This window comes from Danio rerio, chromosome 3, assembly GCF_049306965.1.
Source record: "Danio rerio strain Tuebingen ecotype United States chromosome 3, GRCz12tu, whole genome shotgun sequence".
Lineage (NCBI taxonomy): Eukaryota > Metazoa > Chordata > Actinopteri > Cypriniformes > Danionidae > Danio > Danio rerio.
In genome coordinates, this window is record NC_133178.1 from 60,339,773 (window position 1) to 60,352,850 (window position 13,078).

Consider the following 13,078-nt stretch of genomic DNA (forward strand, 5'->3'; position numbering starts at 1 on the left):
AAAAGGCAAAAAATAGAATGAAAAAGGTGTTCAAAAAAACTAAAAGCCTACAAACTTAACTTTTTCCATTGAAATAATAGACCAATTACCAACCTACGTCATGCATGACTTTACACGGGTCCCTGGTTGCAAAAAAAAAAGACAGGCTGCAATGGGAAAGATGTCGTGTTGTGCAGTAGTGTAACGACGTGGAGATGACATTCACAAAAGAAGGTAGGATCCACGTGCAGGTTTATTAGAATTGTCAGGCAAGCAGTGGTCAATACCAGCATAAACAGATGTATGAGGGCAATCCAGAGTCTAAAGCCCCTTTTACACATACAGACCTTTCCGGAAAATTGCCGGCAATTTTCCGGAAAGGTTGTATGTGTGAACAGGTCCTTTTTGAAAATACCGGTAAATTCGTTCTGGCTATTTTCCGGAAAGAGAAGTTGTAACATTACCGGTAATTTGCCGGAATGCTGCGCTGTGTGAATGCAGAAGGAAGATTGCCGGAATAAGCGCGTGCACGTCTAGAACGTGCTGACGTGAGACGTCTGCTTTAGCCAATCACAACAGTCAGACGCATTTACGTCCGCGCGGTTTGTGAGGATAAAAGCCTTTGAATATTTTTCCAGACACATTTAGCTGCAAGAAGTTAGTCAGATCACGTTTATATGTTCTTCTTTATGCCAACTGTGTAAATAATCATCGATGAGATGCTTATGATAAGCCGTTGTTTGTTTACCTACAGCCTGTGAGCGCCAGCACACGCACATATTATGAACATCTCGACATGCGAAAGTGATCCTGCGAAAGTTGTTCACAATATTGATCATCCAAAGAGTTTGTAATTTAGTCAAATGTTTACAAATACAAGCGCAGCCGTTTAAAGCTCATTGGTGGTGAATGATGTCAGAATTTACCGGTATTTTGGAATGGGTGTGTGAATGCTCTTTTCCGGAAAATTTCCGTAACGTCCTCGCCTGTGTGAACAGCGCTTTTTTCAATATACCGGTAAAGTCGTTCCGGAAATTTTACAGAAATTTACCGGTATCACTGTGTGAAAGGGGCTTTAGTCAAAATAACAGGCAGATGGTCAGAGGCAGGCAGCAAATAGAATTAAATAAATAAACAAAGCAAGGATCAAAACACGGCAAAGGCAGACGAAGGAAACGCGTTGTAATGTCACTATCAGTAAACAAGACTCGGAAATGTGAATGAGTGTCTGTGCTGCTTAAATACTGTGTGAAATCAGTCTTGAAGCAGGATCAGCTGTAGGAGTCTAATCAGTGGAGACTTGGGGCAGGTGTGTGTGTGTGTGGCATGACTGAATATGTAGTCCATTTACTGGCAGATTTGTAATTCCATGAGTGAGTGTTTACCAGCGACATCTGGTGGTTTGTTCGCTGGTGAACATGACAGGTAGGATGCCGAATTCGAGTCCAAAAACAGAAAACTTAACTTTTACCATACACCACACACTGCTTTAATACCGACTGCAGACGTCTTTGGGTAAATGAGAGCTGAATGTTCAGCTATGCTGAATCATACACATCACTCGTTTTTGATTGCAGAAATGATTTCAGCAAAAACAGTTACTTATGGTTAATTAAACTGCGGACACTGAATGCTAAGAATGCAAGGTGAAAGTGTCATGACGGTCAGTGACCACCGGAGGGCGCTGTAGTTCACAGACTCTGAAAACTTACTACAGCGCCCAAAAGACTACAAGTTCATACAGTCCACGCGCACACACCGGAACACCTACACTGACCTGTCATCACATCTGTTTTGTGTTACCGTCGATTATCTGGACTATTTATACAACCATTTCACCACAGTTTGTCATCGCGTCATTTGTCTTTCTTGTTCCCAGTTCCCAGTAAGTCTGATATTCCGAGTTGTTGTTCCTGACCTTGTTCTAGTATTTTGCCTTAGTTCGTGTGTTATTTGTCTCGTCTGTTTTCTAATTAGGTTTAGTTGTTTGAATTTGTTATTCCTGAGCCTCGTCTCTGATTTAGTTTCTGGTTTTGTGGTTTATTTGTTATTTTGTATTCTTATCACCTTGTTTGTTGCACTGTAAATAAATAATCTGCACTTGGATCCGCACCTTTTTGTTTTTGTTCTTGTTTTGATCACGCTAATACGTGACAGAAAGTTACGTTTTTTAAGGTAAACTTGGTTTTATATTCACACATTCATTCAGTGACTTGTGACACACTCCCTATGTTGTTTACCACGGCACTTTGAATATTCGGTCTGAAATAACCTGCAAGTGTGACTTGAAAACAACATTAGCACTGTTAATTTGACTGTGAACAATGTTGTATATTGATAGTCATTGGCTGCTGCATGATTTCGCTATTTAGAGTTTGCAAATAATATTTTTATGAAATGATATTATTAAGGAGAAAGTCTGAATGTACAAATATAATACCAACTTAACCTCTATGTGTAGGTTCACATACCCTGCCGTACAGGTGAAGTTCACTGTCAGAATGCAGTTGTTTTGCGTGTTGGTGTTTAATTACCCAGGCCTTGTATAATGTTAGCTCCGTCTTGTTTCCTTGTCTTTGGCTATGCAGAATCTCTGTGTTTAGCTCTTGAATCTGATCATAATGGAGCATTATTTCTTGCACATGACCACAAAGAACAACATTGTTGGCATCCAAAGACTTGTAGGCCTTTAACTTCGCTCTTGTAAAATCACTCGGAGCCTCAATGAGATTTTATATTTCGGGCTGCATGCTTGGTCACTTCGTCTTATCCAATATCCATTGGGAGGGTGCTATCGCAAATGGACCTGTCAGATGAAGGCTGCTCACTTTAACGTTAATTTTGCAGAATCACTGTGCTTGTCACTGGGTGACGAGCTGTTATAATATGCTGTAAGCATTATGTAAATAATATATATAATATGTAAGTAATACATTTTTATTTTTAAGACAACAACAAACTCTGCACCGCATCTGATGTCATTCCCTCGCTGTAAATGCTAGCACTCCCGGTTGCTTTCTGCTACCTCCCTGCGTGCGCATCCTCAATGTTTACAAACATGGTAATCGGTCTATTGACAGTCTTCTCATAAGGGTGTAATAACAATGACACCCGACAGGGGGCGATACCGCTAAATGCAGAATCCTGGGGCGATACCGCTAAATGCAGAATCCTGGGCTGATACACCACAAGGAAGAGTGAGCGCCTCAGGGAAGGTGAGGGCTGGAAGATGGCTTGCTGGACTCTGGGAGGAGAAGCAGGTGAGCAGCAGGGCTATAACAAAATGGGAGCAGACCTGGTAGCAGAGAAGAGCAAAAATCAAGGACACAAAAACTGACTGGAAGTCATACTCGACAGGACTCGCAAATCGTTGAGCACACACGAAAACAGAACAACAATCTGACACAGGACAATGATTAGAGAAGGAATACATAGAGAGGAATGATGAGAAACAGACAAGTGACATTAGCTTAATAGAGTAATAGAATGTAAACAGAGGATAGGCAGGGATGTAGAAAGTAAACAGAAGGCATGTAGCTAGTGATCAAAACAAAACATGCTAAGGAAAGACACATAGACAATATGAACACAACAAAAATTAGCTCAGATGATCAAACCAAGGACATGACAGTACCCCCCCCCCCCCTTTTTTTTTTTCGAGCGCCACTAGATGATCCAGAAGTGGGCTCACCTTGTCAACAATGGAAGTCATTGATCAGCCTCCTGTCTACGATATCAACTCCTCTCCTCCGGGCTATAGCCCTCCCAGTCCACTAGGTATTGAAAGCCATGACCCCTGTATCTGACATCCAGTAATCTCCTAACAGTTTAGACTGTGGAGCCATCCACTAGACAGAGGGGAGGGGTGAAGGGCTTGGAACAGAGGGAACAAGAGGTGAAATACACAGGTTTAACCCTAGATACATGAAAAATTGGGTGTACCCGACCAAGCATAGAAGGAAGCTTGAGGAAAACCGCCAGAGGACTCAGTACTTTAGTGATCCGGTGTGGGTCAATGAACCTGGGAGCATTCATAGTGGTGAGCCGGAGTCCGATGATGATCAGCTGCTGCTTTGGTCCATCTACTAGCCCAAGCTGAGGCCTCCTTAGGTCTTCTTGCACTGACACCGTTGGACAAAAGCCAAGGCAGACGGTACTGCAGCTTCGGGTTCCTGTGAGGGAAACAAGGGAGATTGTTGACATTAGTAGCTAGGGTTATGGGATGCCAGGCAGTGGAGAGCACATTCCAAATCCTAGTTTGCCCGCTCAGACTGCCCATTGGTCTGAGGATGGAATCCCAACGACAGACTCATAGAGGCCCCGATCTGTCGGCAGAATTCCCTCCAGAACCGGGAGACACACTGGGGGCCCCTATCAGAAACCACATCAACAGGAAGACCGTGAATCCAGAATACGTGGTCTACCACCACCTGAGCAGTCCCCTTGGCTGAAAGGAGCTTGGAGAGGGAAATGAAATGGGCTGCTTTGGAGAATCAGTCCACCCCCTTAAGGATGACGTCCATTCACACACATACACTACAGACAATTTAGCCTACCCAATTCACTTGTACCACATGTCTTTGGACTGTGGGGGGAAACCGGAACACTCAGAGGAAACCCACGTCAACACAGTGAACATGCAAACTCCACACAGAAATGCCATCTGGCCCAGCTGAGGCTCGAACCAGCAACCTTCTTGCTGTGAGGTGATTGTGCTACCCATGCGCCACCGTGATGCCATATTCAGATTTATATAAAACACAAATAAAAGAAAGGCATTAAAAGAAAACATATTTATAATTCTTTTGAGGCCATTACACAAACAGCCATACCTGTATGTAGGAAAAAATGCCATTTTTATTTCCTCAATGATCAGAGTTCTACCAATTTCAATGACATCATGGGGTATAAATCAGGTTAGCAATTAATTATTATTAGACACTTTCGCAGTTATTTGTGAGCTATATATGTTGCATGTTACTACCCTATGTGTTGTCTCTTCGAATATTTTTGCCTTGCGTTATAGGTTTTATAATTTTTCATATTGTATGTTCTAAAAATGGGTTGGGCCAAACACTATAAAATGGCTCCTGCATGTCGGCCATTTTAGGAAGTAGTTGTAGTTGATGAGTAGTTGTTGTGTTTGTACTTCCTAACACTCAGGATAACTGACTTTTTTTGTAATGCAGGCTGAGTATTGTCATTTGAGAAGTGGCCCATCTGTTAATATGTCAATATTGACAAAGGTCAATATACACAACTAAATGAATGCAGATCTGCTGCGCAAACAACAGCTTTTCATCCAAGATAGGACCATAGAGAGGAATGTCAGCCAGAAATGTTTGGGAAAGTCGGCACAACTCTGACCCTTTATCATCTCACTGATGCCAAAACTGAGCTGACTGTGCTACAAATCCATCCAGAATCTACCTAAATGAGGTTGATGTCTGTGTGTATTTAACTGTGCATTTGGATGTCGAGCAGAGATTACAATTAGCATCCCAAAGTCTTTAGTTTTTTTTTAAAGATTTATTTTTGGCTTTATTATTAGATAGGACAGTGTTGACACAGGAAGCGAAGTGGGAGAGAGAGACAGGGGGTAGGGAAATGTCATCGAGCCGGGATTCGAACTTGCGACGCTCTGATGTGCTATTGCACCATATGTCGGCACACTAACCACTAGGCTATTGCACAGACCCAAAGTCTTTAGTTTAAGTTACCCCCCATTAGGCATGGGACGATAACCGATTCGAAGGTATACCGCGGTTTGGAAGAGTCAAGGTTTTAAAACAGTTAAAACAAGCTTTTAAAACAATTTTTTTTTGCAATGCCGTTCCTAAGGTATGTGTACAATGTTTTATATATGGTGTTTTTGTTTTTAGGACAACAGTATTTCCAGCAGAAAAGTCGTGGTTTTAAATTGTGAAGAAATCTGTGTTTTTGAAACAAATGAAGACCTCAGAAGTCAATAGTTCTTTTAGCCTGGCAGGTTCACGGATCCAAAATATTTGAAATGTTTCTCAAAATAAAACATATTGTGTTAATTTTTTTAACCTAGATAGTTACCCAGACAAAAGAATGTATTTTAGAGCAGTTATCACAATTACAAAAAACAATACCGTGAAATTGTGATATTTTTTATCCAAGGTTATAATACCGTCAGAATCTTATACCGGCCCATGTTCGATTTTGGTACAGTAGCGACATCAGGTGACGAAAATTTAACGTCAATTTGCTGATGCCAGCTGACATCTAATACCTACGTACATCAGTAGATGTTTATCTTTGGTTGGTTTTATGTTGTGTACTCATCTTGATGTTGGAGTTTGACCTCAAACTGATGTTGGGTTCTGATGTCAACCCGGTTTTCATTTACAAACAAATTCAAAGTTAGGGTGCTTTCACACCTGCCCTATTTCAAGAGTTCACACTTAGCTGATGATTTATAAAAGCTTGTTTGGCATGCTGTCCCGGGAGAGAGCCCCGAGCTCAAGAGATCCTCGAGCCCGGGGCTTCCTCCCGTTGGCAGAGCGAGAGGGGAGCCTGAGCTCGGTGGATCTCAGAACTCCCCGTCTGCGGTAGCTAAGGAAACAGAGGGGTTAGATAAAGGCTTAATTGTTATACGTGTTGAATGCCTTTGGATGGTGGGAGGAAACCGGAGAACCCGGGGAAAACCCACGCGGACATGGGGAGAACATACAAAGTCCTCTGAGAAACGCCCACCGACCCTAAGGGACCAGGGCCGGCAGTGTTCTTGCTGTGGGGCTCGCAGTGCTAACCACTGGGCCACCATGCCGCCCAATCAGAGGTAAAGGAGGAGAATAGGGGAGGAGGGGGGTTTCTTCTAAACGAAGATAAAATGAGCTGGAGACTGTATTTATTTATAGTAGCTTAGGGCTCATATGATTGGAAGATAGTGATTAGCAATTAAGGGACCGGCCATGATAAATCATAAGCACGTGATCCTCTCGAAATTAGTTCATGAATAAACCTCACTTAGTTCGATTGATTCGCACTAGAGTTTTCCTTCTTGGTGCCGTTCGGTTGGGCAGGTGTGAATGCAGCAATCGTACTCGAGTGCGCACCAAAAGTGGACCAAAAAAGCGTACTGAGACCTGCTTGAAGAGGTGGTCTCGGTACGCTTTCAAATGAATCCTGGAGCGGTTCGTTTGTGGTGAGAACATGATCCAAAATAAAACAGACCCAACTGCAAAATGTACTGCACCTTTTGGACTAATCCAGCTGCCATAGGCTGATGCGCTGTGCATTATGGGATATGGAGGAAAAATATTTGTTGACAGCGCTTTACCAACAGAGAGAGAGAGAGAGAGAGAGAGAGAAACATTACCTGATAGATCGTTGGTAATATTTCTGCAAGATGACCATGTGGCAGTTTAGCTAACTTAATTCACGCCTCCTTCTGAAGTGACGAGCGATGCATTAAAACATTGTTTTCCAGCCACGGCCGCACTTCATTTTTGAAATGTATAGTTTGTCTAAAGCAGGGATACAATTTGCCAGCGCAGTCGTCCCTCCATAGTCAAAAGTGACATTTTGTGTCTGCCAGATTTGTTTACTTGTGGGAGTTTGGTGGCATTTTCCCGCACGTGAATTCTGACCAATCAATTTGCAGTTTAGGAAATATATTCAACAACATTTGGCCAATGAGAGATGTGGATTTTGTCAAATGTCTGCATTTTGGTTCTTTTCAACTGGTTTGGACCAAAGCCAGCAGTGTGGTGTGAAAACGACCCAAAGACGACAGAAAATGCAACAATGTATCCTTTATTGTCCTTGTTCCGGACCAAATGAACCGAACTACAGATGTGAAAACACCCCAAGTCTGACATTGAAGTCCATTGACGGTTTTTTCAACATCTTGCTAGATGTAAAAAAAATTGGTTTATGTGCATCTTGATATCTCTCAAACATTAGAAGTCCTATAGGAGTGCAAATCACATCTATATTTCATTGGTAGGGCCAAGACCATGAAACATTTTTCATTGAATTCACAATGTGTATGTATATTTGTCTTGTGAATATTTCCACTAAACCAATGTAAAAAAGCACCCTTAGGGGACATAATTTAGTTTTGCATTCATGCGTTTTGTGTAATGTTTCAAAGAGCTTTGAAAGTGGAAAATGAAACGGATCTGTGCTGTCTGGCCCGGTTTGGCACGGAATGGAAAGGTTCTGCTTAAAGAATGATTCAGCACGATAGTGGAAAAGCTGCTATTGATGCACCCCTTGATGCTTCTTACATCCTTGTCGCAGCACCAGTGGCACCGACATACATATGCAGATTTGATCCGGTACATACCGGTTACAAAGGTACCGGTGCTATAATGGCACAGGGTTTCTGTACCCAACCCTAGAGGCCATACGTTTTGACAATAAATAAATATTTCTACAAAGAGTTTAATATCTTTTCATGAGTTCACAATTAGCTGATAATTGATTATAAAGCTCTTTTGGCATGCTGTCCTGGGAGACACCAAAAGCTCATAAGATCCTCGAGCCTGGGGCTCCCTCCCGTTTGCAAGGCGAGAGGGGAGTTTGAGCTCAGGTAGATCTCGAGAACTCCCCTGCTGTAGTAGCTAATGAACAGATAGTGATTGCTCTTAAGAGATAACTACTTACTAGGAGAATGTCTATGGTGCCAATTTGGATTAGTCAATTAACTTAAGGAGGAAACCGGGGAACACGGGAGAAACCCACGTGAGCACAGGGAGAACGTGTAAACTCCGCACAGAAACATCGACTGGCTTGCTAAGGACTAGAACCAGTGGCGTTCTTGCTTTGAGGCAACAGTGCTAACCACTGGCCCACTGTGCCACCCATCTCGCAAAGGAGGAGGAGTAGGGGTGGAAAGGGGGATTCTTCAAAATGAAGATGGCTGTCATATGGTACTTATAGTGGCTTAGAAATCGTCTGATTGGTGAATCATAAATTGAATAATGCGAGACCAGCCGCAAGCAATAATAAGCACGTGATCCACTCGAAATTAGTTTAGAATTAAAACTTCACTTAGAAAATGTATAATAATGCATACCTTTTTCATTCTTGAAGCAATGCTGCACAAGTTAATAATGTGTTTTGTTTTGCTCCAAAGATTATCACTTCTGCTTCTGTCTGGTTAACCTGGTGCTCAGCATGGTGACATCTTTAGTGCTGACACATCTGCTGACTAGTGACAGCTTCATGGCTTCTACATGTTTAAAGAGAATCAGAAGACAAAACGCCCAGCTGGATCAAAATGAAGGTAAGAGAATACTAAAAATTGCAAAAACACCAATTAAATATCGAAAAACACTCACCGCTTCAGACAGAATGTGGTTAAATGTACATTTATTTTATCTCCATTAGCAGATGCTGGCATGAAAAAACAGTCTAGTGGTTCAGCTAAGGCGTCGCTCCAAAAAATTGTAAACTTTCTGGAAAATGTGGAACAAAAAGAGCAAGTGGCAAACAGCAAGGAAGCGTTTGTGAACTACTTGGATAAATTCTGTTTTTGTTTTTTTCTGTTTCTTGACATCCTTTACCTGGTCATTATTGCTATTGTCACAAGAACAAACTTGTGCAAAGCTCAAAAGATAAAGATCTGGGATTTTGACTCTTATTCCATGGTCGATGGAGGTGTACATTTTAACAATGGCACAGAATTTGAAGGAGATTATTAATTTCCACCTCCAATGCTTAGATGCATGAAACAGAATTTGATATTGTTATAAGTGTGTGTGTGTGTGTGTGTGTGTGTATGTGTGTGTGTGTGTGTGTATATACACACACACACACACACACCTAGCTTCTTGCCTCTCTGACTGCAGTCTAGCTCCTTGTCCTGCCAGCTTAACCAACTGTTTCTACCTGGTGTGTCCCTATTCCTCCCTGGACTGTCCTTCTGACTCCAGCCTGGCCCTCTGCTGAGGTTCCTGACCCATTGGACCCACTCTGGATTGTTTCTCCAGCTCCTTCATGGTTCCCCATCTTGAATCTGTAAGCCTCTGATCCTTACCTGTTTTTGCCCTCCCTTCCCTGCCTTTTTTGTTTTGCTTGCTTTGGCTTGGCTTCCCTCCCTCCCGCTCTTCTTAATATACAGTTCACTTTCCAGTCTTGTGTTGTCTGATGTTGCCTGCCTTGTTTTGTCCAGTGGTCTATCATGTATCTTGTAAAGTGCTCCACGTAGGGATGCCAGGTGGCATCCCTTTAGGGGGGCTAGTGTCAGGACTCTGCCACCTCTGTCATGTTTATGACGTGACCCCCAATCCTCCCCCTCCTCTCTTCACTTTTGTCCGTGTCACCCCATGCCCCATTCTTCACTTATGTCCATGAGATAAACACCCTCCTCGCTCGCCCACTCTTGACTTTCGTCCACGTCCAATATCCTCCCCACTCGCTTTTCACTTTCGTGAGGGTGGCATGAACTCTGTGAAGGCGGCATGATCGTCATTTGCCTAGAATGCCAGTTCAGCTTGCTTCAGGCCCTGCTTTGTTGTGTCCCTACTCCTTCCTGGACTTTCCATCTGGCTCCAGCCTGGCCCTCTGCTGGGGTTCCTGGCCCCACTCTGGACTCTTCCTCCAGCTCCTCCCTGGTTCTCCACCTTTAATCTGTAAGCCTCTGATCCTTAACTGTTTTTGCCCTCCCTTCCCTGACTTTTTTGTTTTGCTTGATTTGGCCTGGCTTCCCTCCCTCCCTTCTTAATATACAGTTCACTTTCCAGTCTTGTGTTGTCTGATGTTGCCTGCCTTGTTTTGTCCAGTGGTCTATCATGTATCTTGTAAAGTGCTCCACGTAGGGATGCCAGGTGGCATCCCTTTAGGGGGGCTAGTGTCAGGACTCTGCCACCTCTGTCATGTTTATGACGTGACCCCCAATCCTCCCCCTCCTCTCTTCACTTTTGTCCGTGTCACCCCATGCCCCATTCTTCACTTATGTCCATGAGATAAACCCCCTCCTCGCTCGCCCACTCTTGACTTTCGTCCACGTCCAATATCCTCCCCACTCGCTTTTCACTTTCGTGAGGGTGGCATGAACTCTGTGAAGGCGGCATGATCGTCATTTGCCTAGAATGCCAGTTCAGCTTGCTCCAGGCCCTGCTTTGTTGTGTCCCTACTCCTTCCTGGACTTTCCATCTGGCTCCAGCTTGGCCCTCTGCTGGGGTTCCTGGCCCCACTCTGGACTCTTCCTCCAGCTCCTCCCTGGTTCTCCACCTTTAATCTGTAAGCCTCTGATCCTTAACTGTTTTTGCCCTCCCTTCCCTGACTTTTTTGTTTTGCTTGATTTGGCCTGGCTTCCCTCCCTCCCTTCTTAATATACAGTTCACTTTCCAGTCTTGTGTGGTGTTGCCTGCCTTGTTTTGTCTAGTGGTCTGTCATGTATCTTGTAGGTGTTCGCCTTAGGGATGCCAGGTGGCATCCCATTAAGGGGGGCTAGTGTCAGAACTGTACCACTTCTGTCATGTTTATTCTCGTTTAGGTGGCAGAGTCGAAGAACTGCTCTTGTCTTGTGTTGAAAGTTTGTCTTGTTTCTTGTCTTGGTGTTCATATAATTTTCTGTGGCGTGCTGTTCAGGCTATAGATTTCTGTCAAGTTGATTTAATGTCCAATATCCTCCCCACCCGCTTTTCAGTTTCGTGAGGGTGGTATGAACATTGTGAAGGTGGTCATTTGCCTAAATTGCCAGTTCAGCTGGCTCCAGGCCCTGCTTTACCACAAGTAGTGCTGAAATCCTCTTTTTCAATATACGTTTATTCGCACTGTCATTTGAAATGTAAGGCTATTCTTGTATTATTATTTTGTTGTCTTCAATTCTCACAAATAATTAAAGGAAAGTGGATATGTTTGCTTATGCACAGTCATTGTTCATGTCTGGTCTTTGTGAAGCAGGCGTCCTCTTTGACTGCTAGTAATTAGGGCTCTTTTGTGATGTTTGACTAAAAAAATCTCATTATCTATGGTTCTAAAAACCTTACAAGCTTAGGAGGAATATGATCAAATTTAGTAGACATAGCGCAGCTTATTTTGTTTGTCTTGCGTAACTGCATTCATGTGGTTTTTAAAGAGCTGTGACTATTTAAAAGAGGTCAAGAGAAAAGGCACAAAGGCAGTTTGTGGAACCGCACCTGTGAATTTGGTGATTCTTTTCAGCATCTGCTAGCAAAGGTAAATGTTGTTCAGATTTATATACTTAAGATGGCATATACATATTTTAAATGGCTATATATGCATACTTATTTACTTTTTCAATACACGTTTTAAGTCAATGTGACAAGTGACCCATGACATCAATTTAATCTAACTTAAAAATTTAAGGCAAACAGTAATGTGATTACAGTATTATTACAATACATAATTGCTTCTTCTTCTTTTTTCTTTTTAAAGGAGCAGAGATGATTCTTCAATACTTGTCATTCTCATTGCTGCTCTTTTGTTTCTTTCCACAAGGTAAATAATTTCACCATCTTAAATATTGTACATGCACTCTTTACTGTAATTGGGCTGGCTTGTCATGGATTGCAATGGCTGAGATTTAACTTCTATCTATCTATCTATCTATCTATCTATCTATCTATCTATCTATCTATCTATCTATCTATCTATCTATCTATCTATCTATCTATCTATCTATCTATCTATCTATCTATCTGTCTGTCTGTCTGTCTGTCTGTCTGTCTGTCTGTCTGTCTGTCTGTCTGTCTGTCTGTCTGTCTGTCTGTCTGTCTGTCTGTCTATTATCTATCTATCAATTTACCTCTGTCTGTCTGTCCATCTATCCATCCATCCATCCATCCATCCATCCATCCATCCATCCATCTATCATCTTTCCATCAATCTACCTCTATCTATCTATCTATCTATCTATCTATCTATCTATCTATCTATCTATCTATCTATCTATCTATCTATCTATCTATCTATCTATCTATCTATCTATCTATCTATCTATCTATCTATCTATCTATCTATCTATCTATCTATCTATCTGTCTGTCTTTCTATTGTTTTTGTCTGTCTGCCTGCCTGCCTATTCATCTATCCAATCTATCTAATCTCTCTGTCTGTCTGTCCGTCCTTTTTTAAACTGTTTCAAACTGTCTATG

The 13,078-nt window shown here is 42.4% G+C and overlaps 1 protein-coding gene across 10 annotated transcripts in view; it reads left to right on the forward strand.

Moving 5' to 3' along the window:
• The window catches only part of LOC141381306 (5-hydroxytryptamine receptor 3A-like), a 50,507-nt gene that overhangs the window by 14,965 nt on the left and 22,464 nt on the right, over positions 1-13,078 (forward strand). For 9 of the 10 annotated variants that reach the window (XR_012401262.1, XR_012401264.1, XR_012401263.1 and 6 more), the window contains 2 exons: positions 9,092-9,241; positions 12,361-12,423. Coding sequence is in view for 6 of the 10 variants with exons in the window: in XM_073945077.1 (XP_073801178.1) it covers positions 9,092-9,241; positions 12,361-12,423 (213 nt within the window). In the remaining 4 variants the exon portion in view is untranslated. Of the gene's footprint in view, positions 1-9,091; positions 9,242-12,078; positions 12,142-12,360; positions 12,424-13,078 lie in introns of those variants that run through there. The other variant, XM_073945081.1, reaches the window with a different exon arrangement.